The 27,647-nt window shown below is 43.1% G+C and overlaps 1 protein-coding gene across 4 annotated transcripts in view; it reads right to left on the bottom strand.

Annotated features, from left to right (window-relative positions):
• map3k7 (mitogen-activated protein kinase kinase kinase 7) overlaps positions 1 to 27,647 on the bottom strand; it is a 167,986-nt gene that overhangs the window by 113,295 nt on the left and 27,044 nt on the right. For all 4 annotated transcript variants that reach the window (XM_063033250.1, XM_063033257.1, XM_063033277.1 and 1 more), the window contains exons 2-4: positions 13,392 to 13,502; positions 10,920 to 10,985; positions 3,949 to 3,994 (exon numbers count right to left, since the gene is read on the bottom strand). In XM_063033250.1, coding sequence (XP_062889320.1) covers positions 3,949 to 3,994; positions 10,920 to 10,985; positions 13,392 to 13,502 — 223 coding nt within the window. The remainder of the gene's footprint in view (positions 1 to 3,948; positions 3,995 to 10,919; positions 10,986 to 13,391; positions 13,503 to 27,647) is intronic.

The raw sequence follows: 27,647 nt of genomic DNA, 5'->3' as shown, positions 1-27,647 counted from the left end.
AGCTGCAGAAGGTTGTAAATCTAGTCAGCTCCATCTTGGGCACTAGCCTACAAAGTATCCAGGACATCTTTAGGGAGGGGTGTCTCAGAAAGGCAGTGTCCATTATTAAGGGCCTCCAGCACCCAGGGCATGCCCTTTTCTCATGGTTATCATCAGGTAGGAGGTACAGAAGCCTGAAGGCACATACTCAGCGATTCAGGAACAGCTTCTTCCCTTCTGCCATCAGATTCCTAAATGCACATTGAAGCTTTGGACACTACCTCACTTTTTTTAGTGTACAGTATTTCTGTTTTTGCACATTTTTAAATCTATTCAATACATGCAATTGATTTACTTGTTTATTTATTATTATGTTTTATTTTATTTATTATTATTATTTTTTCTCTCTCTGCTGGATTATGTATTGCATTGAACTGCTGCTGCTAAGTTAACAAATTTCACGTCACATGCCGGTGAGACCACACCTGGAGTATTGTGTGCAGTTTTGGTCCCCTAATCTGAGGAAAGACATCTTTGCCATAGAGGGAGTACAAAGAAGGTTCACCAGATTGATTCCTGGGATGGCAGGTCTTTCATATGAAGAAAGACTGGATGAACTGGGCTTGTACTCGTTGGAATTTAGAAGATTGAGGGGGGATCTGATTGAAACGTATAAGATCCTAAAGGGATTGGACAGGCTAGATGCAGGAAGATTGTTCCCGATGTTGGGGAGGTCTAGAACGAGGGGTCACAGTTTGAGGATAGAGGGGAAGCCTTTTAGGACCGAGGTTAGGAAAAACTTCTTCACACAGAGAGTGGTGAATCTGTGGAATTCTCTGCCACAGCAAACTGTTGAGGCCAGTTCATTAGCTATGTTTAAAAGGAAGTTAGATATGGCCCTTGTGGCTACAGGGGTCAGGGGGTATGGAGGGAAGGCTGGGTTCTGAGTTGGATGATCAGCCATGATCATAATAAATGGCGGTGCAGGCTCGAAGGGCCGAATGGCCTACTCCTGCACCTATTTTCTATGTTTCTATGTTTCTATAATAAACCTGATTCTGATTCTTCGAACACAGCAATGATAACAGATCAATACGTAATGCTGGGGGGCCGGGGGGGGGGGGTCATTGCTCTAAAAGAAATAGATCCATACATTATATTTCCTCCCCCTTTAGATTAAATGCAACATAAAACTGTATAGTACAAAGTATTCAATTTCCCTTTCATAAACCCATATTCCAAGTAAGCATGTTTTCACAATACCAGTCCATAAGTAACTTCGCAGTTCTAAACATTCAGTCTTATGGGTGGCGCTCTGTTTCTTTCAGGATACCACCTCTGGACCTGTGGAGTGGCATCGGGTTTGGCAGGTGATTTGTCCACAGCAATCAGAACATGGAGTCCATGAATGGCCCAGCAAAGTCAACAGGTACTCTTTGCCGCGGCGAAGATGGTCACTTCTACAGGTATAACACTGCCTGTCGGGGTGCATTTTGAACTTTTGGTATCCCAAATAGCTTTTGGCCAAGTCTTCAATCGGTTTATCTATTCCCTTCTCAAACACCTTCTCATTTGTGTTAAGCAGCTGTGACAGCCTCTGGTTAGTGTTACCATTTGGACTGCAGTCGCCTGTTGACGCCACAGTGAGAGCTTTGATTGAGCATCAAGTCTAGTTGGATTTTTCTCAACCACTTACATCCAAAAAGTGATGGCCCTCCACTTTTCAATACATAAAGCTCTAACTGCTGTGTGTGGCTTCCACACGTCACATTTACCTTTAGTTTGCCTTTAAGAGACACTTTTTTGCCTGTGTGGGTCTTTAACATCACTGAGACAAAGCTGACCAAGCATCCAGCTCCAGCTTCAGTTTTACACCGGACACATCTATTGTGATCCATACTGTACTGTGATCTGCTTCAGTAAAACCCTGCAGTTCCTGTCAGTCCCTATGTTGTCTGACTTTGCTTTACATTCGGTAACTTTATGCATTTGTTCAGTTTTGTGTTTGAGACCTTTCACTCAGTTGTATTTTTTGTTTGCCTTGCACACTCTCTCAGTGACCTTGCCTGTGACACTTTTTGCAGGCTTTTTCTTTGAACCAACAGTCAGTTGCATCATGAGAGGACTTGCCACATCTGGCTGTTTACACCATTTAGGGAAATTTTGTGCATTTCACTTTCTAATCTCCTTTTCTGTAGTTCTACTGCATCCTTTGCTGGAGTCTCTAATGATATTGCAATAGTCAATGTCTGTTCTAAGGTTAGGTCTCTTTTGGATAATGGCTTCTTTTGAGTGCTTTGAACATGCATGCCACATACAAGCCTGCCCCTTAATGCATCAGAGAGTCCATCTCTAAAGTCACAGTACTGGGAAAGTTTGCACAGTTCTGTAATGTATTCAGAAATATTTTCATCTTTTGACTGGTTCCTTTTGTACAATCTAAATCTCTCAACAATTACAAGTGATTTTGTAAAATTGTAACAACTTCATCCAACTTCTTGCTTGCTGGCTTTTCAGGGGTTACGAAGTTGCATAACTGTACATAAACAAGGGAAAATCTGCAGATGCTGGAAATCTGAGCAATACACACAAAATGCTGGAGGAACTCAGCAGGCCAGGCAGCATCTATTGAAAAAAGTATAGTCAACGTTTCGGGCCAAAACCCTCAGCAGGACTGGAAGAAAAAAAGCTGACGACTCCAAAGCTACTGCCTGGTCTGCTGAGTTCCTCCAGCATTTTGTGAGTGTTGCATAAATGTACGTGCTTGCATCTATTAAGCCAAGAAGCATCAGGGCTTTCTATTGCTCCTCTACCTTGTTCGCATTACAACACAGTTCAATTCCCTTGATATATGACTCCCAGTCTTCATTAGCATCATCAAATTCGTCAACTTTCCCAACTGAAGCCATCGGCATGCTATTTTCACTTTAAATTCAGTGCATCATTCACTGTTCCTCATGTGTTGATGCAGTTTATGATACTGTCTGACATTCAGGTGCGTTCTCGTCGCCAATTTGTTATGTCTCTGCTCAACTACATATTGATTAAATAAAAGCACATACGCAGGAGATGGCTTTAACTGGTGTATTCACATTGCAGCGAGACAGAGAAAACAATACACATGCATAGACAACAGCGCTTGTGCAGACAAGATCAGGCACTTGAATGAATCACAACAGAATTTGGCGGGGGAGGGTCATTGCCCAAAAAGAAACTGATCCATATATTACAGAAAGGATATGCCATAATTAGAGAGGGTTCAAAGGAGGTTCACAAAAATTATTTCAGGATTAATGGCTTATCATCTGAAGAGCGTTTTATGTCTCTGGGCCTGTCCTCACGGGAATTCAAAAGAATGAGGAGTGACCCCATTGAAACCTATCGAATGGTGAAAGGCCTTGATAGTGTGGATGTGGAGAGGCAGTTTCCTATGGTGGGAGATTCTAAGACCAGAGGACACGTTGACCAGAGGCCAAGTTTTTATGTATATTTAAGGCAGAAGTTGATAGATTCTTGATTGGTCAGGGCATGAAGAGATACGGGTGGGGGGGGGGGGAGGGTGGAGGAAGGCAGGAGATTGGGCTGAGAAGAAATGTACCAGCCATGAAGAAATGGTGGAGCTGACCTGATGGACCAAAAGGCCTAATTCTGCTCCTATATCTTATGGAAATGTGGTTGATTTTCTTAACATCTTAGTCTATGAGTGTTAAAGCCAATTGGAAGATTTCTAATTCTGCATCAAATGAAAGTAATAAAAGAATAAACTTCGTACCCTCTGGTCTGCAATGCTACGGCATGGAGTGTTTTATTCACTAAATGCCAAAGAAATAAGAATGGTTATTCTTTATGATTTTATAATTCTGTGAACACTTTTCATTTTTAAAGTCATATCAAACCATCACAAAAATGAGCAAAACAATGTTTGCACTCCAATTGGGAGTCACTAATTGAAACTCCAATTCAACTTACCATTATAAAGGGAGCCTCCCTCTGCATATTCCATAACAAGGCATACCTGGAATAAAGAATTACAGTCATGTTACAGAATGTATTTGCTGTCTTCTAATGAGATGATACTTTTTTATTTCAGGAAAATACATACCAAAGGAAAAAATGCTAAAATTCAAATCTGACATTTAAGTGAAGTAACGAAGATCGATATTTATCTGCGCCTATAAATTGCAGACAAAAATATTCTGTGCCCACTTTGAAGTATTTTTGACCACTTCATGCTGAAGTTGCATCCATCAATAAACTGATCTTGGAGTACCTCTCATGGTTCTCCACTAAGCTGATCCAACTTCCCCACCATATTTTGTGTATGTAGACTCGTCAACAATGTGCGTGGCTTGTTTTAGTTAACAGAAGAAACAGAAACTAATAAGTGCTGACTTTCAGTCCTTGCAAATAACTTAGAAATAAAACTACAAGTGCATCGTGCTAAAAATACTGAATAATGTATGAACTTAAGAATTATAGATACCCTAATGTGTTAACATGCACAAAAAAGGAAGTTTTGTTTTAAAAAGATTGGTATTGGCATCCTTCTATAAAGACAGTTTCTATGAAGTGATGAATGTAGATTTTGATCTAGACTCCATGCAACTGCTAATCACATGGCCTGAGCTTGACCAATGCCATCACTGTTACATTCCCCCACAGTGATTTCTAAAAGCAACGATAGCTTGATTTTGACAGTTTGGATTTGGTGTTTCTGTTATGTACAGTACTCATTTAATACACCAAAAATGATCAAGGTCCAATTTATAGGCATGTATATCACCATTTTAGCTATTTTAAAACAAAAATCACTCCATTTGTCAGGTTATGTCAAGAAAGTATGAACAAAATCTACATTTTCAGAGTTATCTACTTTATTAGCTCGAGTATCCTTAATTGCAACTTTACATTTGATTCAAATTCTTCAGCCACCAATAGAAAAGGAGAATACTATGTGAATGTCTCAGTTCTGAGGTTTTTCAGTGTACCTTTCCTCTGAAGATTTCAGAATGTGTAATTCAATCATAAACTGAATCCTCACGAGCACTGACAACATTCAGTTCTGAATTATAATCTCAGTTTATATGACTGCCAAATTCATAAGCCAGGTGTAGTGCTAGTTAACAAATAGGACACTGAAAAAAAAGCAACATACATAAAAGTTGCTGGTGAACGCAGCAGGCCAAGCAGCATCTATAGGAAGAGGCGCAGTCGACGTTTCAGGCCGAGACCCTTCGTCAGGACTAACTGAAGGAAGAGTGAGTAAGGGATTTGAAAGTTGGAGGGGGAGGGGGAGATGCAAAATGATAGGAGAAGACAGGAGGGGGAGGGATAGAGCCGAGAGCTGGACAGGTGATAGGCAAAAGGGGATACGAGAGGATCATGGGACAGGAGGTCCGGGAAGAAAGACGGGGGGGGGGGTGACCCAGAGGATGGGCAAGAGGTATATTCAGAGGGACAGAGGGAGAAAAAGGAGAGTGAGAGAAAGAATGTGTGCATAAAAATGAGTAACAGATGGGGTACGAGGGGGAGGTGGGGCCTTAGCGGAAGTTAGAGAAGTCAATGTTCATGCCATCAGGTTGGAGGCTACCCAGACGGAATATAAGGTGTTGTTCCTCCAACCTGAGTGTGGCTTCATCTTTACAGTAGAGGAGGCCGTGGATAGACATGTCAGAATGGGAATGGGATGTGGAATTAAAATGTGTTGCCACTGGGAGATCCTGCTTTCTCTGGCGGACAGAGCATAGATGTTCAGCAAAGCGGTCTCCCAGTCTGCGTCGGGTCTCGCCAATATATAAAAGGCCACATCGGGAGCACCGGACGCAGTATATCACCCCAGTCGACTCACAGGTGAAGTGATGCCTCACCTGGAAGGACTGTTTGGGGCCCTGAATGGTGGTAAGGGAGGAAGTGTAAGGGCATGTGTAGCACTTGTTCCGCTTACACGGATAAGTGCCAGGAGGGAGATCAGTGGGGAGGGATGGGGGGGACGAATGGACAAGGGAGTTGTGTAGGGAGCGATCCCTGCGGAATGCAGAGAGAGGGGGGGAGGGAAAGATGTGCTTAGTGGTGGGATCCCGTTGGAGGTGGCGGAAGTTACGGAGGATAATATGTTGGACCCGGAGGCTGGTGGGGTGGTAGGTGAGGACAAGGGGAACCCTATTCCTAGTGGGGTGGTGGGAGGATGGAGTGAGAGCAGATGTACGTGAAATGGGGGAGATGCGTTTAAGAGCAGAGTTGATAGTGGAGGAAGGGAAGCCCCTTTCTTTAAAAAATGAAGACATCTCCCTCGTCCTAGAATGAAAAGCCTCATCCTGAGAGCAGATGCGGCGGAGACGGAGGAATTGCGAGAAGGGGATGGCGTTTTTGCAAGAGACAGGGTGAGAAGAGGAATAGTCCAGATAGCTGTGAGAGTCAGTAGGCTTATAGTAGACATCAGTGGATAAGCTGTCTCCAGAGACAGAGACAGAAAGATCTAGAAAGGGGAAGGAGGTGTCGGAAATGGACCAGGTAAACTTGAGGGCAGGGTGAAAGTTGGAGGCAAAGTTAATAAAGTCAACGAGTTCTGCATGCGTGCAGGAAGCAGTGCCAATGCAGTCGTCGATGTAGCGAAGGAAAAGTGGGGGACAGATACCAGAATAGGCACGGAACATAGATTGTTCCACAAACCCAACAAAAAGGCAGGCATAGCTAGGACCCATATGGGTGCCCATAGCTACACCTTTAGTTTGGAGGAAATAGGAGGAGCAAGAGGAGAAATTATTAAGAGTAAGGACTAATTCCGCTAGACGGAGCAGAGTGGTGGTAGAGGGGAACTGATTAGGTCTGGAATCCAAAAAGAAGCGTAGAGCTTTGAGACCTTCCTGATGGGGGATGGAAGTATATAAGGACTGGACATCCATGGTGAAAATAAAGTGGTGGGGGCCAGGGAACTTAAAATCATCGAAAAGTTTAAGAGCGTGAGAAGTGTCACGAACATAGGTCGGAAGGGATTGAACAAGGGGTGATAAAACAGTGTCGAGGTATGCAGAAACGAGTTCGGTGGGGCAGGAGCAAGCTGAGACAATAGGTCGGCCAGGACAGGCAGGTTTGTGGATCTTGGGTAGGAGGTAGAAACGGGAAGTGCGGGGTGTGGGAACTATAAGGTTGGTAGCAGTGGATGGGAGATCCCCTGAGCGGATAAAGTCGGTGATAGTGTGGGAGACAATGGCCTGGTGCTCCTTAGTGGGGTCACGATCGAGGGGTAAATAAGAGGAGGTATCCGCAAGTTGTCGCTGTGCCTCGGCAAGGTAGAGGTCAGTACGCCAGACTACAACAGCACCCCCCTTATCAGCGGGTTTAATAATAAGGTTAGGATTAGTGCGGAGGGAGTGGAGAGCAGAGCGTTCCGAAGGAGTGAGGTTGGAATGGGGACAAGGTGCAGTGAAGTCGAGACGGTTGATGTCCCGTCGGCAGTTGGCAATAAAGAGATCCAGAGCAGGCAGAAGACCAGAGCGGGGTGTCCATGAAGAGGAGGAGGGTTGAAGACGGGAGAAGGGGTCATCGGTGGGGGTGGAAGAGTCCTTGCCGAAGAAGTAGGCTTGGAGACGGAGACGGCGGAAGAAAAGTTCCGCATCGTGGCGAACACGGAACTCGCTGAGGTGTGGGCGAAGGGGGACATACGTGAGGCCCTTACTGAGAACAGAGCGTTCTGCCTCCGACAGTTGAAGGTCGGAGGGGATGGTAAAGATCCGGCACGGATGAGAGCTGGGATCAGAGGGGGGAGGGGGGAGGCTGGGGATGTCAGTGGAGAGGGGAGGGTTGGGGTGAGAGGAAGATGGAGCCTCTGAGGGCCCAGGAGTTGACGGTGGGATCTGAGGAAGACGGGACTGCAGAGTATTGGTGGGGGAAGGGGAGACGGAAGTCACAGTAGCAGCACATAAAGACCCGGCCTGGAGTTCAAGGCTGGAGTTGCAGTTGGTGGTTGCACAATCGCTGTGAAGGTGTCCATGGTCGTTGCTGGAGTCCGGGTTTTGAATATGTCCTGAGGTGTTGGAGCCGCCGAGATCAATGGCAGGGGCCGCAATTGAAAGTTCATGCCTGCTAGCGTCGGGGCCGGCAGGCTCTGGAGTCCGTAGATGTAAGATCTTGCGATCTTTGCCTAACATGACAAAGTCAAAAAAACGGCGATTGCAGGCGTGAATCCGACGGAGGATGAAATAACGGGTAGGACCATTACAGACGGCGAAGAAAGTGTCACGAAGGTGTGGAAGGGTCTGGGATAGGGACACCAAGTACCTCCTCATGGTGGAGAGCGTCGCCTTCAGAGCTTGACGGGAGAAGCGGCGAGAGGCAGAGTCAATAAAATGTGAGTACCTGGGATCCTCAGAAGGTCCAAATTGAGAGGCTTGGAAACGAATCCTAAAGCCAACTGGAGTAAGTTGGCGACGGAGGCACGTTCCAAGAAAGGATATATGGCTGTGATAGCGTGTTTGAGTCAAAGTGTGGTCGAAAAGTTGAAGAGCCGAAGAAATTACAGATGGGGAGCAGTGAGAGATGGTTTCACTGAACTCCCGTCGAAGAGAGGATCTAAACTTCTTCGGTGTAGGCATCACCGGAAGAGGCTTCGCAGTAGTGAATTTAAACGCAAACAACAGGAATTCTGCAGATGCTGGAAATTCAAGCAACATACATAAAAGTTGCTGGTGAACGCAGCAGGCCAAGCAGCATCTATAGGAAGAGGCGCAGTCGACGTTTCAGGCCGAGACCCTTCGTCAGGACTAACTGAAGGAAGAGTGAGTAAGGGATTTGAAAGCTGGAGGGGGAGGGGGAGATGCAAAATGATAGGAGAAGACAGGAGGGGGAGGGATAGAGCCGAGAGCTGGACAGGTGATAGGCAAAAGGGATACGAGAGGATCATGGGACAGGAGGTCCGGGAAGAAAGAGAAGGGGGGGGGGTGACCCAGAGGATGGGCAAGAGGTATATTCAGAGGGACAGAGGGAGAAAAAGTTCACTTTCCAAAACTCATCTTTACAGTAACCCTCTCCATTGAAGCAAACTGGAACATACCATTTGTAAAACTCTTTGCTCTCCTCTCTTCAAAATATTACTACTCAAGGTTCAAAAACAGTTAATGCATCTTCAACATCCAAGCAGTTCCATTGCCCAATTTCTGTTCATCTGATTTTACACTTGAACAATGCAAGGGTAGTAGTCATGGTATCACATGGCCCCTCAAAATCTATCCGAAATGCCTCCTCTTGAACTGCATGTTTGATCCAGGGAAATTTATTTCTGGATACAGGAGTTTCCCTTCTCATGCATATTCAGAGCCTTCTCAAATGTGTCAATTCCTCTTCTGTCTCCATGCTGTCAAATTGCTATTGAATGTCTAAACATGGATAAACTGAAATATCATCGCTATTGAAAACCATCGCTATTGGCACTGCTAACAAACTGCCTTTGATGTAGAACATTATTTGTCTCTGATCCGAATTTACAATGCAACCCGAGCTCTCTGCCTCTCCAACCATAACAATTTATGCATCATCATTTATTATCCAATAATTTGACAGAGGTGCGTTTTCTTTAAAAAACACAAAGAGTGGTGGGTGTGTGGACCATGCTGCCAGCTGTGGGGGCAGAGGCAGATACATTAGGAGCATTTAAGAGACTCTCAGGCATGTAGATGGTAAAAAAAAATGGAAGGCTATGTGAAAGGGAAGCATTAGATTGACCTTAAGAGTATGTTAAAAGGTCAGCACAATATTGTGGGCCGATGTATGTAATGCTCTATGTTATAATGAACTTCAGCAGCAACAATACACTGAGTGGCCACGTGGTCACTTTATTAGAGACATAAAATCTTTTAGTTGTATTTTTTTTAAATAATGAGTGGTAGTTGATATAACCAGCAATCAAAGAAAAATAAATTGCTAGGGGATGCCAAGGGCAATGTACTAAAGCTTCACACAGAATGTTGTGAAAAGTGGAGACTAGAAACAGAAAGTTTTCCTTTGCAGAACATAAATCACTTACAAGTGAAGCCCACTTTAGATGAAACAGCATCACTTCTCAGACATAAACCTGACCACATTATTTGGTACACTTGTACACCTGCAAATATCTAATCAGCGAATCATGTGGCAGAAACTCAATGCATAAAAAGCATGCAGACATGGTCAAGAGGTTCAGTTGTTGTTCAGACTGAACATCAGAATGGGGAAGAAATGTCATCTTAGTGACTATGATCATGGAGTGATTGTTGGTGCCAGATGGGTTGGTCTGAGTATCTCAGAAACTGCTGATCCCCTGGGATTTTCACACACAAATCTCTAGAGTTTAGAGAATGGTTCGAAAAACAGAAAACATCCAGCAAGTGACTGTTCTGTGGATGTAAATGCCTTGTTAATGAGAGAGGTCAGAGGAGAATGGTCAGACTAGTTCAGGCTGACCGGAAGGTGACAGCAACCCAAATAACTACACATTACAACAGTGGTGTGCAAAAGAGTATCTCTGCATGCACAGCTGGTCGGACATTGAAATGGATGGGCTACAGCACCAAAAGACCACATACATACATTCAGTGGCCACAGAGTACAAATGCTACACTACCTGGAATTCCCTTCTAAATCTTTTTTTCTTCTTCTCTTTTAAGTCATTTATTTTTTGTACTAATAAGTAGTAGTTGATATAACCAGCAGTTGAAGAAAAATAATTTAATACTTGTTTGCCAGGAAAATCAAAGAACAATGTAGCCAGGCAGCCAACAGAATGTTCTGAGAAGTGGAGACTAGAAACGAAGTTTTTTTGGAGAACATAACTGACTTACAAGTTGAACCCTCATTTTTTGAATCAATTATCATTTCTCAGACGTATAAACAATCAATTTTGATCAAATAACAGTAATGTACAATCGGAATACATAGCCAAAAATATTTCTAGATATTGATTTACATACTGGATTTAAACAAGCTCCGTAGAGTTTCACAATATTTGGGTGCGTAACACGTGACAACTGTCGAAGCTGCAACAGAGAAAAAAAAACAAATTATGAAAATAATGTTAAAAATTTCTAGATAAAACTACACAGTAAAATAGCCTTAGTTGGTTGCAGAGAAGAAACTCAGGCACAAGCTGTCAAAACCAAGTATTAGTTATTAATGGGATCCCCTTTAAACATGGGATCACATGCACGGCACAAAATGCCTAAGACATTAAAATATATAATACAAGTAGTGCTTAATTTATTCTCCTGCAATTTAAGATTAATTTAAAGTAGACACTAAGGGATTGCAGGAAGTGGGATATAGAGCAAGGCAAAGACTTAGCAGTATTTGCCTGAACAAAGGCAGGCCTTTAATACTATGCTGGTTTTATGCATTTCTCAAATCTACTATAATACATTCTCAGTCATATGGTAGATATTGAAAAATCATACTGATAAAAAAATTAAACAGAAATTTTATACGAGAGAATTTTGAATGCTGCAGAGCCATTTACTGAGCTAGTAACAAAAATACTCACATAAATTTCCCATTTGGAGTTCGATTAAAGACAAAAATTACTCAGAATGCAGCTGAAACCAAAGTTAATTAACTAACCACTTGAGTTTTCCTAATTACATGGATAAAAACAATAGCCACGTACAAAATGAAGCTTCTAACCTTCCACAAGACCCAACAAATCACCATGCATAACCATTTCCCCAGATTCTTTCAAGGAAAGCAAAAATCAATACCAAGTTTAACAGAAAAATGAGTCCTGGTGCAAAACCCAAAGATTATCTTTTCTGTCTGCTTAAAAACAAGCTTATCTCCTCCTAAATTAGCAGAGTGTCCGAAGTTGCATTCATCTACGAGGCTTACTAAGTTCCCCAGCAGACATCATTAGCAAAGTGCCTTATGAAGTAACCCTTTTGATGTGGGTACGCACAATATACAGCAGCATAAAGGGTACATAAAACATAAAGAAACTCCTCCATGGACGGTCCCAAGCCTGGCTGTGAAAGAAGGAAGATTAGGCATAGAGTTAGCAAACCCATTCAATAAATACTCAGAGCCACAGAAAGGCCCACAGAAGCTCCAAAGACCTCATCCCTGAGAGATTGATCGTGGGCTTCAGGAAGGGGAAGAAAGAAATCACGAAAACACACACCGTTCCTCACTGAGGAATCCACAGTGGAAAGCATGAGCAGCTTGGTTGTTAACGGCTGGGAGGATTTATCCGAGGCCCAACACAATGATGAAAATCATGAAGATAAGCCAGAGGCTCTACTTTGTTGAGGAGACACGGTTTGTTACCAAAGACTTGGAAATTCCTACAGATGACAATGGAGAGTTGCCTGGTTGCATCACAGCCTGGTATAGAGATTCCAATGTACATGATCACAAGAGGCTGCAGAAGGTTGCAGACCAGGAGTTCCCAACTTGGTGTCCATGGACCCCTCAGTTAATGGTAGGAGTCCACAGCAAACCCGTTGTAGACTCAGCCAGCTCCATCATGGGCACAACCTTTCTCATTGAATACAAGGACCCTCACCACCCAGGATATGCCCTCTTCTCATTACTACCATCACAGAGGTCGAACAGGAGCTGGAAGACCTACACTCAAAGACTGAGGAACAATTTCTTCCCCTCCATCACCAGGTTTCTGAACAGTCCAAGAACACAACCTCATCATTGTTTTTGACACTTCTGGCACCAACCTATATCTGCTGGTCCTTTGAGTTCATCAGCTGCGTGGAGAGGGGGAACCTACTTCATGGGAACAGCTTGCTCTCCGTATCGTACTACCCAGGCTTGTGTATTTAGACAGCTAGGATGCAATATCCATGGTCAACACTGACCAACGGAGGTCTCAGAGAGTCTTTGCTGCCACAAAACAACAAATTCCTTGTGATAAGACTGTGATTCCGATTCTGAAGTATTTTGTATCACAGGAGAAATTCACATGGCCAGCTGTAACCTTCAGATAGATAAGTTTACAAACCGTACTAGAAGAAAGCAAATAAAAATAGGAGTAGGCCAGATGTTTCTTGAGCCATCTAAGCCATTTAATTTGAGATATGATCATGGTAGGGTGAGGAGGGATGAGTGAGGTTGGTGGAGACAGCATTTTGACAACAGAAAATAAAAGGGGCCAAGAGAGGGATAGCTCTCTCCCTATTCCTTCTTTCATTAGTTCTATCTTCATTCTCACAGCAAGATTAGCACAGGCTGTTTAGACAGTGCACTGAGGAAGACAAGGGGATCAAGAGGTAGGATCTAGCAGTCAGAATCCGCTAACAAATATGGGATGGAGCAGTTGTATTGAAAAGGGATGTATGAACGTTGCATCTGAAATCTGAGATGGATGTACCAGAATGCACGTGGTACTCAGAGAAATCATTGCTCTAAAAGTCTGTGAGAAATTTTATACATTGATAAACTACCTCGACAATGAATGCTTTCCTCTCCGATTCACTTTCTATTTGCTTTATTGCTACATCTTTTCCACGCCATTTTGCTTTGCAGACAACTCCAAAGGCTCCTCTCCCAACAACCTGCAGGACACAAAGAGAAAAGGTAATTAAAATTAACTTTCCGTAAGTTTTCTTAATGGTTCTTCATTTGATTCTTTGTTCAATATATTTGGAAAATATTACTTAAGATAAATGACAGGACAAGAGGCAGCTCATGCATGTAAGACTCTCACCTATGTTAAAAAAAATATCCTTAGCTGTGTCTGAAGGGGCTGATATTGATCTCCTGCTACAAAAACTTAAAACAAATCTAATCATGAACCAAACCTGTCTTCAGTGGGGTGAGTGGCAGGTTGGGGAACGGTTGCTTCATCTGAAAGAATAGAAGCAGTCTAGTCATAAGCAGCACCCTGAATTGTCAGAGAGACCTGCAAAGGACCCTATGGAAATACAACTCGTGTTCCCAATATTATTTAATTATTCTTATTATTTGCATAATTTATGTTCTTTTGCACACTGGTTGTCAGTATTTGTTACTTACAGCTTTTCATAATTTCTATCATAGTTCTTTCATTCATTCGTTATGTGTTGTGTTGAATGACATGGGTGATCATGATCTTTCCATGACCATGATTGTTCTTGGCAAATTATTCTACAGAAGTGATTTGCCAATGCCTTCTTCTCGGCAGTGACTTTCAAGACAGGTGACCCCAGCCATTATCAATACTCTTCAGAGATTCTCTGCCTGTCTTCAGTGGACACATAACCAGGACTTGTGATATGCACCAGCTGCTCATATGACTTCCAGAGAGTGGTGGATATACGGAATGTTCTGCCCCAGAAGGCTGTGGAGGCCAAGTCTCTGGATGCTTTCAAAAAAGAGATGGATAGAGCTTTTAAAGATAGTGGAATCAAAGGTTATGGGGATAACGCAGGAACCGGATACTGATAGTGGATGATCAGCCATGATCACAGTGAATGGAGGTGCTGGCTCGAAGGGCCGAATGGCTTACTCCTGCACCTATTGTCTATTGACCATCCACTACCTGCTCCTATGGCTTCACGTGACTCCAATCGGGGGGGCTATGCAGGTGCTACACCTTGCTTAAGGGTGACCTGCAGGCTAGCAGAGAGAAGGACTGCCTTACAATTCCTTTGGTAGAGATGTTATCTCGATCCAGCCACCCATATTTCAATCTTAAACAAAAGCAATTACTAACACCTCGCCCCACCGCCACAGATGCTCCCCCTGCCAAAGTTCTCCAGCAGATTCAAGGAGTCTGCAATGCTGTTTCTGTGACAATTTTGTTTTACTAGTCTGGTGTGTTAGTCCTGAGCAGAAACCCCAAACCTGGTAGTGGACCAGTGGACCACTCTAGGTCTGGCCTCTACCCTTTGACCTGTTTGGCATGGGTGACCCTAACCAAGAGCCGAAACATAAAGCCCCGACTCCAGCCAACATAGCTCTCCAGGTCACTGAGGCATGCAAGCCTCCAAACCATGACAAGATCGTGGTCCTCTTGAAGGAACTGGCCTCTCTACAGGAAACACAACTGATTTGATCAAGACAACTCAGAGACTCAGAAGCTAATTAACTACAAGAAAACCCCAAGAAGTCACTTGAGAGATGAAATTCACCCTTGCTTTCAGGGTGGCAGCAGAGGGTTGTGAGGCAAATGCAGGAAAATGGGACTAGCTCTGGAAGGCACCTTGTTCAATATGGACGTTGGACTGAAGGCTCTGTTTCCACACCGTATAATTCTATAACTGATTGACAGGCCCACTCTCCATGGAATACAAAATAGTGTACAATTTTTTCCAATAATCACGCAACCTCTTCTTCTTCCATCGAATGGGATAATTATTTACTTTTCCATCTGCCTCAACAGTCCATCTTTCCCTTCACTTGATTCTGAACTCAGTCATAGAAAAGTACAGCACAGAAACAGGCCCTTCAGCCCAGCTGGTCCATGCTGAAACCATTTAAACTCCCTACTCCCATCAACCTGCACCAGGAACATAGTCCTCCATGTGCCTACCATCCATGTACCAAATTCAACTGCTGTTAAATATTGAAATCGAGATCACATGCACCACTTTTGCTGGCAGCTCATTCCACACTCTCACGTCCCTCTGAGTGAAGGAGTTTCCCTTCAGGTTCACTGTAAACTTCTCACCTTTCACCCTTAACCCATGACCTCTGGTTGTAGTCCCACCCAATCTCAGTGGAAAAAGTCTGCTTGCATTTACCCTATCTATACCCCTCAATTTTGTATACCTCCATCAAATCTCCTCTTAATCTTTTACATTCTGAGGAATAAAGTCCTAACCTGTTTAATCTTTCTTTATAACTCAGCATGTTCCTCCAGGCAAGGGTAAATTTTCTCTGTACCCTTTCAACCATATTTATATCTTTCCTGTAGGGAAGTGACCAAAACTACACGCAATACTCAGATAAAATATTCTAAGCAATTTGCTCCCAATGCGGTCTCCTTTACATTGGTGAGACCCGTCGTAAATGGAGGGATCGCATCGTCAAGCAAATCCACCAAAGGCGAAATCCCTGGTGGCCAAATATTTCAATTCCTATTCCAACATGTCACTCCTTGGCCTCCTCTTGTGCCAAGATGAGGCCACCCTCAAGGTGGAGGAACAACACCTTATATTCTGTCTAGGGAGCCTCCAAACTCAATGGCAAGAATATCGATTTCTCCTTCCGGTAAATAAAATTTCCTCCCCCTCCCCTCTTTTTCTATTTCCGATTCAGCCTCTTACCTCTTCTCACCTGCCTACCACCACCCCCTGATGCCCCTCCTCCTTTCCTTTCTCCTATGGACCACTCTCTTCTCCTCTCAGATTCCTTCCCCTCTAGCCTATGACCTTGCCCACCCACCTGGCTTCACCTATCACCTCTTAAGCTATGCTCCTTTTTATTCTGTCGTCTTCCCCCTTCCTTTCCAATCCTGAAGAAAGGTATCGGACCGAAATATCGATTGTTTATTCATGTTCATGGATGCTGCCCGACATGTTGAATTCCTTCAGTATTTTGTGTCTATTAATTTAAGCGATTTACTGGTTTTGCTTATCAGCATGTTTCCATTTCTAATCAGCTATCAAGTTTAATTGTCATCCAGCCATACATGAATGCAGCCAAACGAAACACTGGGGCCAAAGTGCAAAACACAGTACCAACAGTCACACACAAAACAAAGCAGATATAGCATATACAAGACAGCAGTAAACATACAATCACACAAAATAATATAACATAGCCCAAGTCCCTGTTGTGAAAATTCATGTCCTATAGGTCAATGGTGGGTGCATGGATGTTGCTGGCAAGAACAAACCCACAGCAGTCCACAGACAAATGCATTCCAGATTGCCTTCCACTGAGCGAACGCTAGAGGGCAACGATTTGAGCCCCCAAACCAGCATGGATGCCACACTGCACTGTCTCTGAGGTTTCCTCTACTGGGCGACTGCAACAGGCAAGCCTGTGGCATGAGCCCTCAGTCGGCCTCGCCAATAAACCAGTGAATCGAACTGCAATATTCTACGTTACCAATGTCCAACAGAGTTTTGCAATCACAAAGAGAAGCGTCTAAGACAATCACTCGCTATTACACTGCATACCGCCTTCGCACACTGACTCCAACACCATTCAGTAGCAGGCAGCAACACGGTCCACAGCTGCCCTGCTACTGAGCAACTTGCTAATGGGGTCGACCTGCAGTACTTTAAGTTCTTAATGTCCAGCAGAGTCTTGCGATAGTAAAAAAGACAATGACATTTTTGATTGGACCTGGCAAGGACGCTGTATCCAAGCATGCCGCCATCTTACTGGAACAGGAAGGTGTGCACATTACATTTAAAAGGACCACTTGTTTATTAATCTATATTTTATGTTGCACGTTTTACAAAACCAAGCATCTGAAAGTTGAAATGGGGAGCAATTTTACACCAACACACGATTCCTCAAAATCGGGAGGAGAAGATGGCGGCACGCCTGCGTGTGCGCAGCCCTCCGGTGAAAAATGATATTGTATCTGTTAAATAGGGGTCGTGGACAATTCTGATTTGATAGCACAGAGGAACATCTGCAGAAATTTCTGAAATGCCTGTTCGCTGCCGTCGTTACTGTGTGGTCGGGAATCTTTCGGAGGGTAGGCCTCAAAACCCCTGGCCTTGCCTGCTTTTGGTGACCGAGAAGGAGGTCGAATCGTTCAGACAGAGATGGCGCTCAGTACTCGGTGTCGGAGAGCTGATCAGAGCTCGAAATTTTCGGATGACTCAGAGTCGGACTGTGGTCGGGTATGGGAGGGATAGTTTTTCTTCCTTCTCCCGTCTGTGTGAGATATGGGACATTTGAGAAACTTTGAACTTTACTGTGCTCACGGACTTCTTCATTAAGTTATGGTATTGTGCACTGTTGTAACTACACGTTATAATTATGTGGTTTTGTCAGTTTTTTCAGTCTTGGTCTGTCCTGTGTTTTGTGATATCACACCGGAGGAAATAATGTATCATTTCTTAATACATGCATTACTAAATGACAATAGAAGAGGACTACGTGTCTTCATAATCTAAAAAAAACTCTCAAATTTGCTACACACTGACATTTCTGCTTTTGACAAAAGCAAAGCCAGTTATAAAGCATCCTCCTTATTTTGGTCTAGTCTTATTTTGGATGGCTGAAGTTCATTTCAAGTTATGATTTTTGGCAGATACTCTAATGCATGAAGCCATCAGAAAAAGCACCGAGATCATTTACACTGACAGATTGACTGCGTGCCTTTATAGTTTTATGGCCCTTCAGCAGAACACTCAAATTGATCACCATGTGATATGGAGGGACCACTGCACAGAATCAGAAAAGGCTGCCCAAGGTTGCTGCAGTAGTAGTGCCTTCACGCAAGTCGAGTACGATATTCTCTATTAAGGTAGAGAATGCCAGTAGGTGACGTTGTTCAATGAGGAGAGGCTGATGCATGGGCAGCCACCATGTTGTTCTTGACAAATCATGGTTAGGGCCAGTGGCATGGACTATAAGGCGACTGAGGAGCTTTCACTGCTGCAGCCTTCATTCGCCTTCACTGCCGTTCTGATGTGTCATCATCTTCTGTTGAGGTCTTGGTTGGATCACTCTTTGTTTGGAATCTCACCTTTGACCTTATTGCCATCAATGACCCTACCAGGAGCTTAGCTCCAGATGGCATCGTTTTCACGATCTCAGGAACTCTCCATGACAGGGTGATGATCCTCAGAGATTGATGGCTGTAAACTCAACCAGCTTCATCATTGGCACTAGCCTCCCCAACACCCAGGACACAGAACATAGAAACCTGCAGCACATTACAGGCTCTGCAGCCCACAACGCTGTGCCAAGCATGTGATCTACTCTAGAAACTGCCGAGAATTTCCCTAGTGCATAGCCCTCTATTTTTCTAAGCTCCATGTATCTATCGAAGAGTCTCTTAAAATACCCTATTGTATCTGCCTCCATCACCATCGCCAGCAGTGCATTCCACATACCCATCACTCCCTGTGTGAAAAACTTACCCCTGACATCCCCTCTGTACCTACTTCCAAGCACCTTAAAACTATGCCCCCTTGTGTTAGCCATTTGAAACCTGGGAAAAAGCCTCTGGTTATCCAAACAATCAATTCCTCTCATCATCTTATACACCTCTATCAGGTCAGCTCTCATCCTCCATCACTCCAAGGACAATGCCTCAAAATCTTCAAGGAGCGAGGCTTCAAAAAGGCAGCATCTATCATTAAGGACCACCATCACCCAGGACATGACCTCTTCTGATTGCTATCATCAGAGAGGAGGTATAGGCTCCCTACAACACACACTCAGCATTTCAGCAACAGCTTCTTCCTCTCTGAATGAACATTCAACCCGTGAACACTACCTTTTTATTTTTGCTCTCTTTTTCCACTAGTTTATTTATATATATATATATAGGGGTGGGTGGGTGTGTGTGTGTGTGTGTGTGTGTGTATATTTTTTTTATATATATTACTATGCATTACAATTAAATTTAATGGCAAATGCCAGTGATATTAAACTGGATTCTGAAATTCATGAACTTTATTAATCCACGCAATAAGTATTACAAAGGTATTTTGCAGCCAAACACAAATCTGCTGTGTCTGGGCTGTACAATTACAGCAGGTAAAACATCAAATGGATGGATCTACAAGTGAACTGATTTTGTTGTACAACTTAGGGGCCAAGAAGTACAAGGAATTTAACTCCTAGCCTATTGAAATGCTATTCAGTACCCCACCACTTGCTATTGCATTGTCCAATTTGACATTTGTAATAAATTTCAATATCTCCCCAAATCATCTCTCACCCAGTTACCATTCTCCGGGATAGACAGAAGTGCAAAAACAGTTGATAGAAGCAGCATCCACCACTTGTGCTGGCAGCTCATCCTCACTCTCACCTCCCTCTGAGTGAAATAGTTCCCCTCGTGTTTATTTCTAGTCTGATGTTGAGAATCAGAGTTAACACAGGTTATCCACTGGTTACAGCATCCAGTAATCTCCCTGCTCTTCAAATAGTGGAATCCTTTTATGTTCATGCCTTCTGACTTTCTGAATAAGCCTACCGTGTGGAACCTTGTCAGGTGCCTTACTAAAATCCATGCAGATCAAATCCACAGCACTACCCTCATCTCTATGTCTGGTCACCTCCTCAAAGAACTCTATCAGGCTTGTTAGACACGATCTGCCCTTCACAACGCCATGCTGACTGTCCCTGATCAGACCATGATTCTCCAAATGCCCACAGATCCGATCTCTAAGAATCTTTTCCAACAGTTTTCCCACCACAGATGTAAGGCTCACTGGTCTATAATTACCCGGACTATCTCTACTACCTTTTTTGAACAAGGGGACAACATTCGCCTCCCTCCAATCCTTCAGTACCATTCCCATGGACAACGAGGACATAAAGATCCTAGCCAGAGGCTCAGCAATATCTTCCCTCTCCTCGTGGAGCAGCCTGGGGAATATTCCGTCAGGCCCAGGAGACTTATCCATCCTAATGTATTTTAACAACTCCAACACCTCCTCTCCCTTAATATCAACATGCTCTAGAACATCAACCTCACTCATATTGTCCTCACCGTCATCAAATTTCCTCTCATTGGTGAATACCAAAGAGAAGTATTCATTGAGGACCTCGCTCACTTCCACAGCCTCCAGGCACATCTTCCCACCTTTATCTCTCATCGGTCCTACCTTCACTCTTGTCATCCTTTTGTTCTTCACATAATTGAAGAATGTCTTGGGGTTTTCCTTTACCCTACTCGCCAAGGCCTTCTCATGCCCCCTTCTTGCTCTTCTCAGCCCCCTCTTAAGCTCCTTTCTTGCTTCCCTATATTCCTCAATAGACCCATCTGATCCTTGCTTCCTAAACCTCATGTATGCTGACTTCTTCCTCCTGACTAGATTTTCCAACTCACTTGTCACCCATGGTTCCTTCACCCTACCATTCTTTAACTTCCTCACCAGGACAAATTTATCCCCAACATCCTGCAAGAGATCCCTAAACATCGACCACATGTCCATAGTACATTTCCCTGCAAAAACATCATCCCAGTTCACACCTGCAAGTTCTAGCCTTATAGCCTCATAATTTGCCCTTCCCCAATGAAAAATTTTCCTGTCCTCTCTGATTTAATCCTTTTTTTGCTCAAGAGGGTGGTGAGAGTGTGGAACGAGGTGCCAGCATAAGTTGTGCATGCGGATGTTCAAATAATGCCCAGGGGGCTAAATCTTGTGATGCAAGCATTTGAAGATTTTGCACGCAGACAGTTCTCTTTTTATTATGTCAGCTTTAATAGTTTGGCAATAACAAAAGCCATGAAAGTATGGTGTCAGGTTTCAAAGCTTCATAGTACATTTATCAAAATATATATGCAGTATACAACCCTGAAATTTGTCTTCCCACAGTCAGTCATGAAACAAAGCAGAACCATGGAACCAATCCATTCAAAGCAAAACATCAAATATCAAACCTCCCTCCTCCTACATGCAAAAAAGTGCAAACAGCAACAAAAAAAAAGCAAAAACACAATATAAAACACAAAATCAAAAGGCATATTTTAGTACATACAGTTATATCATCATCATTATGTTCCATGTCATAGGGCATGGATGATCATGGGCTGTCCATGACCATGATTGTTCTTGCCAAATTCTTCTTCAGAAGTGGTTTGCCATTGTCTTCTTCTGGGCAGTGTCTTTACAAGACAGGTAACCCCAGCCATTAATAATACTCTCCAGAGATTGCCTGCAGTCAGTGGTCACATAACCAAGACTTGCGATATGCACCAACTGCTCATACAACTATCCACCACCTGCTCCCATGGCTTCACATAACCCTGATTGGGATGGGGGGCTAAGCAGGTGCTACACCTTGCCCAAGGGTGACCTGCAGACTAGCGGAGGGAAAGAACACCTTACACCTCCTTTCCTCTGAGACGCATCTCCACTCTGCCACCTGAACTGGATGATAGCAGAGCTTAAATACCACACAGCTGATCTCCACAGTTTGAATTCATAGAAACATAGAAAATAGGTGCAGGAGTAGGCCATTCAGCCCTTCGAGCCTGCACCGCCATTTATTATGATGATGGCTGATCATCCAACTCAGAACCCCGCCCCAGCCTTCCCTCCATACCCCCTGATCCCCGTAGCCACAAGGGCCATATCTAACTCCCTCTTAAATATAGCCAATGAACTGGCCTCAACTGTTTCCTGTGGCAGAGAATTCCACAGATTCACCACTCTCTGTGTGAAGAAGTTTTTCCTAATCTCGGCCCTAAAAGGCTTCCCCTTTATCCTCAAACTGTGACCCCTTGTTCTGGACTTCCCCAACATCGGGAACAATCTTCCTGCATCTAGCCTGTCCAATCCCTTTAGGATCTTATACGTTTCAATCAGATCCCCCCCTCAATCTTCTAAATTCCAACGAGTACAAACCCAGTTCATCCAGTCTTTCGTCGTATGAAAGTCCTGCCATCCCAGGAATCAATTCTACAGACTTCTACACAAGAAAGAACATGCATTGCCAGAGGCAACAGAAGCGTTAGCTTCTGAGCAATAACAAATTACTAGTCAAGCTTAAACACAATTGTAATAAAGAAAGCAACACACATCAAAGTTGCTGGTGAACGCAGCAGTCCTGACAAAGGGTCTCAGCCTGAAACGTCGACTGCGCCTCTTCCTATAGATGCTGCCTGGCCTGCTGCGTTCACCAGCAACTTTGATGTGTGTTGCTTGAATTTCCAGCATCTGCAGAATTCCTGTTGTAATAAAGAAAGGTTGAATAGGTTAAGAATCTATTTCCAAGAACGTAGCAGATTAAGGGGATAGAGGTATACAAAATTATAAGGGAATTGGATAGGGCAAATACAAGCAGATCTTTTTCCACTGAGGTTGGGTGAGACAAGAACTAGGGTCATGAATTAAAGGTAAAAGGTGAAATGTTTAAGGGGAACAAGAAGGGAAACTTATTTGCTCAAGAGGGTGGTGAGAGTGTGGAACGAGGTGCCAGCATAAGTCGTGCATGTGGGTTTGATTTCAATGTTTAAGAGAAATTAGGTACAGAGGTACATGGATGATGGGGTATGGAAGGCTATAATCCAGGTGCAGATCAATGGACTACTATAGGGCTGATTCCTGATTCCTTATAAAGTAAATATAATCATAGTCTTAAATACAGAGTAAAGAACAGTATGGTGCCCAATCTATTCACAAGATTAAATAAAAATGAACTATGACATTTATTGCTGTCACATGCATCATATATCTATCTATATTTCAAACCCAAGGTTTGGCCAATTTCAGTGCTAGTTCAGCTCGCTGCTCTGTGAGATTTACTTGTCTCTGAATTGAGACTGCGGTCTGCAATTAATCGGCTGTGACTGGCTTCATGGCTGTGGACTCACTTGCGTGAACTTTGATTCTGAATGTTGTTACCTTATTACTTTTATTGTTTGCACGATTTGCTTTTTTCTTCACACTGGGTGTTTGACAGTCTTTTATTTAAATGGATTCTACTGGGTTTCTTTATTTCGCGGCTGCATGTAAGGAGGCAAATCTCAAGGTTGCATGTAGCATACATACTTCGATAATAAATGTACTTTGTCCAGCATTCTGTTTATATTGCGCAATGAGAAATCTTTCCAAAGAAATATGAAATATTATTCTCAATTGGAAGAACAGATGGCAGGTAAAACCTTAACCACTTTAGAACATTAACTCTTATGAACTAGTAAAACCAGTTTTGCCACAAATTTAATTTTTTTCAGGTTGATTTAAAATCTTTTGAAATGATACACGAGAACATAAAACGAGGGAGGAGTTGGCCATTCAGCCTGGTATGGAAGGGCCACTACCAGAGGGTTGCAAGCTTAGCCAGCACCATTCTCCGAACACCGAGGACACCTTCAAAAGACAATGCCTCAAAAAGGTGGCATATATTATTGAGGACCCTCATTACTCAAGATGTGCTCTCTTCTCATTTCTACCATCAGGGAAGAGGTACAGGAGCCTGAAGTCACACACTTAATATTTTAGGAACAGCTTCTTCCCTTCCACCATCAGATTTCTGAATAAACAATGAACCCATGTGCACTACTTCACTGTTTTTGTTCTCATTTTCCACCACATATTTTATATATTCATTTTTATTGAAATTTGTAGTATTTTTTATGTATTGCACTGCAATGCTGCCACAAAAGAACGAATTTCAGAACATCTATCAGTGATATTAAACCTGATTCTGATGCCCGCTCCATCATTCAGTAAGAGAATGGCTGATCTCTATAATAAAAACAAAAGCACAAGAAACGTTACGGATCAAGCAATATCTGTGGAAAGCGAAGCGGTCCAAGACATTCTGTTCATCAGTCCACAGTAAGAGAAACTGTTTACAAATGAAAGAAACTCAGTACTGTTGCTACTCTCCCTAGGAGTGGGCATCCTGCAAAGATCACACCAAGAGCACAATGCGCAATGCTGAAGGAGATGAAAAAGAACCCAAGGGTTCAAAAGACCTGCAGAAATCTCTAGAACTTTCTAAAGTCTCTGTTCATGTGTCCACTATAAAAACAGAACAAGAATGGTCCTCATGGAAGGACACCACGGAGGAAACCACTGCTCTTCAATAAAAATACTGCTGCACATCTCAAGTCTTCAAAAGACCATCTGGATGTTCTACAACACTTCTGAGACAAATGAGACAAAAGTTGAACTTATTGGCAGAAATGCACACTGCTAATTTTGGAGGAAAAAGGGCACTGCACACCAACACCAAAACCTCATCCCAACTGTGAAGCATGGTTTGGGGCTTCTTTGCTGCCTCATCGCCTGGACAGCTTGCAATCGTTGAGAGAACAATGAATTCAAAATTTTATCAAGACGCTTTACAGGAGAATGTCAGGGTAGCAGTCTGTCACTTCAACCTTAATAGAAGTTTTATGATGTAACAAAACAAGGATCCGAAACAAAATAGTAAATCAACAGAATGGTTTAAAAAGAAGAATATTTGTGTTTTGGAATGGCCAAGTCAGAGTCCAGACCTTAACCCAATTGAGATGCTGTGGCATGACCTGAAGAGGGCTGTTCATGCAAGGTATCCCAGAAATATTGATGAACTGAAACAGTTTTGTATGGAGGAATAGTCTAAAATTCCTCCTCGCCATTGTCTGATCAGCAACTACAAGAAATGTTTGGTGGAGATTATTGCTGCTAAAGGAGGTTCTACCAGTTATTAAACACAAGGGTTTGCATACTTTTTCCAGCTTTAACTGTGAATGATTAGTGTTCAATAACGACATGAGAAGGAAGACAAGGTAAGACAAGGGAGCACACACCCTCATCGAAAGATTAGAAGTATTTCAAGTTCAAGTTCCTCAGTGTCAAGATCTCTGAGGATTTATCCTGGGCCCAACATATTGATGCAGCTACAAAAAAGGCATCACAATGGCTATATTTCATTAGAGTCTGAGGAAAACTGATACATCACCAAGGACACTTGTTAATTTTTACAGATGTACCGTGGAGAGCATTCTAAATGGCTGCATCACTGTCTAGTATGGGAGGGAAGCACTGCACAGGATCAAAACAAGCTGCAGAAAGTTGTAAATTCAGTCAGCCCCATCATAAGGACCAGCCACCCGAGCATCCAGGACATCTTCAAGGAGTGATACCTCAAAAAGTCACCATATATCATTAAGGTCCCCCATTATTTGGGACATGCCCTCTTCTCATTGCTACCATCAGGAAAGAGACCCAGTAGCCGTTGAGGCAGACACTCAATGATTCAGGAACAGAGTCTTCACCTCTGCCATCTGATTTCTGAAAGGACAACGAACTCATGAAAACTACCTCTCTTTTTGAACTACTTATTTAGTTTTTTAATATATAGTTACTGTAATTTACAGTTTTTATTGTTTTGTATTGCAATGCACTGCTGCTGTATAACAACAAATTTCACGACTTTTGTCACTGATAGTAAATTTGATTCTGATTCTGGGCTTTTCTGCTGCTTTACTGATTCAATTTGCCGCTGAAATTTCTAACAATAGTCACCAAGATCAAGACAAGATCAGAGTGAGACAACTACAATACAAATACAAACAGCACAACACACCACACAGCAGCCAATGATTCCTGAAGCCAGTGACCAATAGAAGATGAAATTCAATCAACTCATTCCTCCATAAAGAACTAATTATCCTCTGTCAGCAACAAAGCAAAGAACTGCAACTTTAGTGATTTCAAAATTTTACCTGAACTACAAAATCATTTCACCTATGATTATCTTTAAGTAAATTACGTTGTACTAATTTATACACAAGTCTGTTCGTCATCAAATCTGTATTAAACATAAAATGTGCAGTTTTGGCCCCCTAATCTGAGGAAAGACATTCTTGCCATAGAGGGAGTACAAAGAAGGTTCACCAGATTGATTCTTGGGATGGCAGGACTTTCATATGATGAAAGACTGGATCGACTAGGCTTATACTCTCTGGAATTTAGAAGACTGAGGGGGGATCTTATTGAAGCGTATAAAATCCGAAAGGGATTGGACAGGCTAGATGTAGGAAGATTGTTCTCGATGTTGGGGAAGTCCAGAACGAGGGGTCACAGTTTAAGGATAAAGGGGAAGCCTTTTAGGACCGAGATGAGGAAAAGCTTCTTCACACAGAGAGTGGTGAATCTGTGGAATTCTCTGCCACAGGAAATAGTTGAGGCCAGTTCATTGGCTATACTTAAGAGGGAGTTAGATATGGCCCTTGTGGCTAAAGGGATCAGGGGGTATGGAGGGAAGGCTGGTACAGGGTTCTGAGTTGGATGATCAGCCATGATCATACTGAATGGCAGTGCAGGCTCGAAGGGCCGAATGGCCTACTCCTGCACCTATTTTCTATGTTTCTATGTTGCTATGCAGTCAACTTTTCTTAAAGTAACACCTTGCACATCAGCATAAAGTCATGTTTCATTCAGCTTCCTCTTGTAACTAAATTTTTCTTTCATATCTTCATATGATAGGATTAATGTGGATTTCCTCTGCTTCAACACTTTCAGTTAGCATGTTTTTCTTGCGTTTATAATTGTACTCACTTTATATTTATGACTATGAGGCTAAGTACAGCTCTAATACCATATTTAAGTTTGCTGTTGTTGGCGGCAGTGTGATATTTAAGGCAGCATAGAGAAGAGAGATTGAAGATCTGACTCAATGGTGCCACAAAAACATCCTCTCACTCAACATCATCAAAACCAAAGATCTGCAATTGACGACAGGAAGAGGAAACTGGAGATCCATGTAGCAGTCCTCATCAGCAACTTTACTTTCTTAGAAACATAGAAAACCTACCGCACAATACAGGCCCTTCAGCCCACAATGCTGTGCCGAACGTGTACTTACATTAGAAGTTACCTCGGGTTACCTATAGCCCTCAGAACTAAGCTCCATGTACTTATCCAGGAGTCCCTTAAAAGACCCTATTGTATCCGCCTTCATCACCGTCACCCGCAGCCCATTCCACACACTCACTACTCTCTGCATAAAAAAAATTTACCCCTGACATCTCCTCTGTACCTATTTCCATGCACCTTAAAACAGTGCCCTCTCGTGTTAGCCATTTCAGCCCTGGGAAAAAGCCTCTGACTATCCACACAATCGATGCCTCT

The sequence above is a fragment of the Mobula hypostoma genome, chromosome 2, assembly GCF_963921235.1.
Source record: "Mobula hypostoma chromosome 2, sMobHyp1.1, whole genome shotgun sequence".
In the NCBI taxonomy this organism is placed as follows: domain Eukaryota; kingdom Metazoa; phylum Chordata; class Chondrichthyes; order Myliobatiformes; family Myliobatidae; genus Mobula; species Mobula hypostoma.
The sequence above is the reverse complement of the archived record's forward strand: the minus strand, read 5'-3'. Positions and strand labels throughout refer to the sequence as shown.